This window comes from Ammospiza caudacuta, chromosome 7, assembly GCF_027887145.1.
Source record: "Ammospiza caudacuta isolate bAmmCau1 chromosome 7, bAmmCau1.pri, whole genome shotgun sequence".
In the NCBI taxonomy this organism is placed as follows: domain Eukaryota; kingdom Metazoa; phylum Chordata; class Aves; order Passeriformes; family Passerellidae; genus Ammospiza; species Ammospiza caudacuta.
Window position 1 is genome coordinate 34,195,622 of NC_080599.1, and position 6,779 is coordinate 34,202,400.

At 40.0% G+C, this 6,779-nt stretch overlaps 1 protein-coding gene across 1 annotated transcript in view; it reads left to right on the forward strand.

Moving 5' to 3' along the window:
• Positions 1-5,593, forward strand: part of ZNHIT6 (zinc finger HIT-type containing 6) — a 30,348-nt gene extending 24,755 nt beyond the window's left edge. Inside the window, exons 9-10 of the mRNA XM_058808787.1 lie at positions 376-500; positions 4,698-5,593. Coding sequence (XP_058664770.1) covers positions 376-500; positions 4,698-4,783 — 211 coding nt within the window. The 3' untranslated portion in view covers positions 4,784-5,593. The remainder of the gene's footprint in view (positions 1-375; positions 501-4,697) is intronic.
• Positions 5,594-6,779: the final 1,186 nt, after the last annotated feature.

Below are 6,779 nucleotides of genomic sequence, written 5' to 3' on the forward strand. Positions count from 1 at the left end.
TTTTTTTATTTATAATCAGGTTTTGATAAATGTATCAATTTTGATAGCCCTATGTCCTTACCTGATTTCTTTTATCATGCTAAAGATATTCATTAAGGCATAATAAAACATTTCAACCCTTGGAGAAATTTGACTTTCATTCTCCTTTTGTTCTTTATGTTTAGATATAAGGAAGATTTTTAAAAAAATATGTAGTTGAAGAATAAAACTGGATATGCAATTTGAATTATAAGGTAGTTCTTCTGGACATGGTATCACCTGAAAATTGTGTGACATGCCAGAAAGCCTTTTGCTTTCCCCCCCACCCCCACAGCAAATGTACCTTATGTCCTTGCTAGTATTAAAATCCAAAGTAAACTTCCTGTTATTTTTAAGGTACAATGAACTGGATGCCAGCAGAAGCCTTCTAGATAATCTGAAAGGCAAAGTAATAATTGAGTATCCAACATTATTTGTGGTCTTGAAAACACTGAAGAATGACATGGTGGTCCTTGGCCAAGGTGAGCACTTATTTATTTCCTGTTATGTTATACTTGGATATTTTAGTTATATAAACAGTAGTTAAAGATATTGCCAGGAATGAGCAATATGTCTTATATTTCCTTCTGAAGTTTAAAGAAGGCTGTAGAAAAATCTGTTATGAATGCTCTTATCTTAAAATTGCTGGCTGATGGCATCCATCCATGAGCTGTATTGGATGTGTTTTTTCTAACTTTGTTTACTGGTGCTTTACTGGCATTTTTATATGTTTTTAGCCACTGAGGTGAAACAATTATTGAGACTTGTGCTAACTTTTTTTTATATAGCAAAGTTTGACAGAGTTGATTATTCCTGAAGAGTCAGGCTGTCTGGGGAAGATGAATTTTAAATAAACCTGATAATCATGCAAAGGAATCATTCTCCATTATTTTCAAGCATAGCTTCTAACATTGGACAAATAATTCTGAGTTGTAAGATAGTTACTAGAAATCATAATGGCAAAGTTGCTTTTTGGGTGAGTTAAAAGCACAGTGTTATCTTTTAAAAATTACTTTGTTGAGAGAGAACTTTGATCTTGGAGTTAATTTAGAAGAGAATCCAGATCTAGCAGGAATTTGCTTTTAGTTTCTAAGTTAATTTCCATTTTTCTCCGCAGTATAAAGGCTTCATGTCCCAGCATCTGTTTCTAAAGCTAAAAGCTTGCTCAGCAATATTTCAGCTGTTGAAAGAGGGAATCAGTTCTCATCTCCTAGTCCCCCACCTAGTCACCTTAGTTATCATATCCCATAACTTTCTGTGATGGGCCAGTCTCTAATTCTTTCAGATTTTTATAGAAAAGCTTTGATATATATTTGCAGTTACTGTTTCCCTGCAGCAGCTCAGCCACGGCTCTATATATATATAGTGTGACTGATAAAATATGGGACTGAGAATATTTTACCAGTGATGTGGACCTCCATGGAGCTTGGCTGTTCTGGCTAGATTACACTGAGTGATCCCCTAAGTGAGAGCAATCCGCACCCAAATATGTGGCATGCAGCAATTCCTTGAGTCATGCACTGCAGGGGCTGCTGAGAGTGAGAGAGCACTCCAGGGGATGAGGTTGGGGTCTGGTCTGGTAACTGGGATCCACACCCTGGGAGTGCACATACAGACTCTGCAGTACATGAAGCTGATGGCTGCTTTTGAGTTCATCCATTGTTTCTTTGCCTAGGAGCCTTGCTTTTCAGTATTCAGCTGTACCTCTATGATTTAGAGGTCAGGAGGGAATTACAATTGATTGACTCATGTACTTAATCTGTATGGGGTTGTCATTGTCCCCTGAGCTAATAGGGAGGTTGTCCTTTTAAGGGTACAAATTCAGGAAGTGTTGATTGAACAATGGTATTTTGAGGCCATGCTGCTGCAGCACCTACCTGACTCTGTAAAAGGCAGAACAGGGGAAGAGAGAGCCAGTAATAGCTGGGAGGTGCCAACAGCTCTGCCACAGGGCAGTGCAAGTGTGTGTCTTGGGGACAGTAACCTTCCTCTGCTGCAGGAATCATTTGATGTGTGGTCATCCCTGCAGGGGTTCTGAGAACACTAACAGCCATTTCAGGTTTTGAGAACCATTGATTTTTGTTGCTGTTGTTGTTTTAGCTGTTTCTATAGATTCCATAAAAATTAATTTAATAGCTCCCTGTTAAGTTGTCTTGGGTATGACATAGCAAAAGTTACAGCTAATGGCAAAAATACTATGATTTTCACAACTTTTATAATAACTTACTGTCATCTTCTTAGTTAAGATATTAATAATCAACTTTGGCCTTGAGTTAGGTTGGGAACCTGTGTTCTTGGTATTTTTTTCTGTTCAGAGTAGAAGCATGTGACAGTAATTTCAGATTCATGGCAGAAAAGCATGTTCACAACATGAGTATAACAAGTTGGAGGACGTTTTTGTTGCTGTTATTCTGCCTGAAGACAAAGTACTGTTTTAGTTAGTGTGTCAAAACCATTGTGCTTTTCTGTTGTATGTCATCTTTACAGAACATAGGAGGAGAAAAACAGTTTTCAGTTTGCTTTAGGAGTTGCATTCACAGATAATTGCTGAAAGTGCAAACCTTATGTTAACCTCCAGGCTGTCCAGGGAGAAGCCTGATGTAATCAGAGAAGTATTTTAGCCCCTTCCCATCTCCCAAGAGGTGACCTTTCTGCTACAACATCTTCAGAGTTTGTTGCAGTCCAGTTTCCTTGCCATGTATGGCTCTCTGTATCAGTGGCCCTCTCCTCCCAAGCCATCCAGCCTGCTGATCCTGCTGCCCCCAGTGCTGCCTTTCCTCTGCCTGCTGGCATGCCCAGAGGGACACTTGTGACACTTGTCCTGCTGGGAGCCTGGTGCTGACCTCCCTTTGCATTCCAGGCAAACAGCTGCCAGGGGTGGACATGTGGCAGGGTGTCTGCTGAGCGTGGGGCTCAGGCAGCCATAACCCTGCTGACCCTGTTTGCAGGGGACCCAGGCTAGAACAAGAAGCAGAGTCTTGGGGGAATGTAATTGCTAAAATACTGCTTCCTTCCTGAGCAATCTCAGATCTACCTCCTTCCCCAGGAAACAAGAGAATCAAGTTTTCATGGCCACAGCAACAGGCACATGCTGGGGAAAAATCACCGTTCTCCCTGAGATTCAAGTAGTAACTGGTGGGGGATAGCTAGAGCTGGACACCTTCAAAGAGAAACTGCTAGGATTTAATGAGTATAAAACCTATTCCTCCTATTATTCTTTTCAGAAATGGCCAAAGTATTTTGGCTGAAACTTTCAACTACATAAGGAAAATAAAGATTAAGGAAGGAAACTGCCACTGAAAAACTTAAACTCAGAGTTTAAATTTTACATTATAAGTAAACTGCAGACAGTTTTATGGTGACATGGATTACTATCAGCACCACACAAGTGTGCTCTTTTTTAGTGAAGACAATCTATAATTCCTGTTAAATATTACTGTAACAGAAGTAAAATCTATCTGTTGAGCGTTGCTGTGAGTTAGAAGATTGCCACATTCTTTTATGTGATGTTTTGCTGCTTGACTTGATGAACAGCAAAACCTACAGGTGCTCTGATTTCAGCATACAGGGTCAGTCATGGCTGGAGATAGCAGGGGATTATGGAAGCTTTCACAGCCCTTACTTTGTGCATTACTCAGTACATATCTGGCATATAAATGTTAATTGATTATACACTAGATTTAGTATAGACAAAATGTGACCTCTGATGTTTCTGGGTGAAATGCTTCTATTTTCTTGAACAAATTCCTTGGAAACTGTACAGGTGCACACTGTGTCCTGTGTATTATCCATGTTTCCCAGCTGTAGAACTTATCTTGACCAGACAGTAGCTATACTTCATCAGCTCCCTTTTGGTAACATTAATGAAACCTCTGATGCTAAATGCTCAAATGCATCTTTAAATTCATAGATCAAATACTGAAAATAACAATGAGAGCAGAGTGTGATTCAGGGACCTGCTTTGCTGTAGTTTATTTTTGTGCTGCTTGAGTGTCACCAGCCAAGTGGCATTTGATGACATCAGCACAAGGTGACCAGGGTCAGGGCTTGTTAAAGAAAGATCTGTGGCGTGTGAGGCTGAAGACCAGTTTTGGAGATGAGGATTTCAGTTTATGATCTCAGCTGGGCACAATAGCTGTGCCCTAAAGCACAAGTTACTTGTACCTTGAACTTCACCAGCCTTAGCTTATGGATGTACATAGCTTGTCACTATCTTTGGGATGCTAGAACATGTGGAATTTAAATTTTCCTTTTCCAGTTTCTCTGTAGCTCCTCCTCTTAACTGAAATGCTAGGAAAAGTGTAAATTATCTGTAATTCATTACAGTTGTGATATATATCTGTGACATGCCAGAAAACAAGATTTAAAACAAGCCAAAAGAATAATTTAAAATTCTCCGTAGATCTAGAATTTTGTGGGGGATAAATATTCTACTTTGCTAGTTGACTGAAAGACCAAGATTTAAAAGATAAAAGGAATTCTCCGCATTCTCTTGCTTTCTCCTTCAACAGGTCCTATCCAGGCCTTTATCCTATGTCATGAAACTGGTTATGTCTCACTCTGTTCTAAAGAAAAGAGTGATTAAAAGGAGAAGAAGATACGAAACTGCTTCTGTTTGATGAGCAAACAACATTGCGGAAACTAATTGCTTGTTTGTTTTTTGTGTTCTATATCCTCAGATGGCAGTGAGCCTGCAGAGAACTCAGACAGTGAAAATTCATCCCTTTCATCTGTGGAAGAAGGGGAGATTCAGGACAGTTCATGACAGTTCTTTAAGAGAACAGGATGGAATGAGCTTTTATTTTTTTAATTATTTAATTAAGTTCTTTTGATACAACTAAGTTCCTAGAGGTTTGGTTTAACTTCCTTTACTAAAGGTAGCACTCTCAAAGTGCTTGACTATTTTTGGATTTAATAATGCATATTTAGGGATGTAAATCAAAAGATGGGGAATTGTGGTTCCAGAAAAAAGTAATATTCTAACTGAATTGCAGTCTTTAATTGCACCATTGTTTTTACTTTTTCCCTAACCAGTTCAGTGCCAAATGTTTGAGTTTAAATATCTGATCACATATTTGTATTTATATGTTGATTTGAATCTTAATGCTTAAATTTACTGAGAAAAAAGTACAGTTATTTCATTAGCTCAGTTTCCTTCTACAGTGTTTCTGTGTAACACTGAGCTACTGAAAATGGTCTTATATTACTTTTGATCTTGTCTGGTGACATTTTGGGTGCTTGATGCAATACTTTTTTTTGTTCCTTACTTGGTTGCATCTTGTTCCATATGTTAATGGAGAGGTCAGACTGTTTTCAGGGTGGCATGTTGCAAGTGTGTTTGGTCTTCTCTCCAGGTCTTCTAAATTAGCATGAGTTTTTATATCCCTAGAAATGGATGCATAGAGTGGCACTAGTGCAAATAACACTGGACTTCTAAAGAATGCTTGTGTTATGCATCTCATATTCCTAGTACTGCTGCAGTTAGTTATTGTAAATACTTCCTGGAATATCAGCTACATTTACCTACTTAAAAACAAATAAATCATAAAGGAAACAAATTCCTGTATTGTATTGTCTGCTGACAGTTGTTAACATCTGCAAAGATTCCTAGAGCACAGACCAGCTGTCCTGTATCCAAGTCCCCTGTGGGGTCTGTGGAGGATGAGAACAGCAATGCCACAAGTGGTGCAAGCCAGGTGAGCCCCTCTCCCCCCTGACCAGGCCATTCTCAGGAATCAGCATCAGCCTTTGCCTTGCTTTTGCAGGGCTCTGGCCAAGGCAGCATTTGTCTTCAGGTCATGTTCACTCTAAACAGCTCTCTGAGGTGTTGCTGCCTTAGTTCCCAGCTGTGTCTCCTGCTGGAGACAAGCACCTTGGTGTGCTGGTGGCCTGGGGTGTGTGCTGAATTGCCATGCAGGTGGTATTTCAGTCATGTCTTCTGCCAGTGCTGATGTTGTGGGTTGAAACACAACAGAAAGCAGTGAAGGAACTTCTGGAGGTAGCAGGAGGCTGGGGGAGCAGTACAGGACAGGGTTTAGGCTTCTGGACCCTCAGTCTGGGGTTCAGGGCACCAGGCTGCTGGGCCCTCACCAGCCACCAGCCATGCTGCATGGACAGGATTTCTGAGATTTTCAAAGTTTTAGAAGGTTTTTTTTTTTTTTCCCTTGTAAAGAAATTGGAGTTAATAAATTGTTTACCACAACAGCTCACTACTGAAGTTTGGCCAGCATCAGACCTTTGTAGTCACATACTACTTTTTCTCCCAGTCGTATCATGTGTCCTTTCTCTTGTGTATTTTGCAGCCTCTGGTGAAACAGGAAAGTTTTTCTTCTCGCCTGGCAGTAGCCACCTGTGCTCTATTTTCTTTCTTAGTCATTGTTGGTCCTCTGCCCACCTCTTGTTTCAACATTTGTTTTTTTAACCCTTTTTAAAGGACCAGGATTCCTAGCTATAGGTGCTGCTTTCATATTTTTTCGGTTCAGTGAAAGTGAATAAGCTTTTCCTAATCAGTGATTGCTGCACACTGACTTGGTAGCCACAAATTACTATAGACAAGTCTTGAACTCATTCATAGTAATACCAATAGAAGAGATGAATAGCAAAACTGCCACAGTTCATTGGCCAGAAAATGTTTCATTTGCAGGAAAAGCATGGCACTTCTGTTGGATCCAGAGCACAGTGAAAATGGGAGTGCTGCAAGTAGTAGTGTTGATCTGCATGTGTGTGTGATTAGTCTTTGGCTGAGGAGCACAGATTTGTCA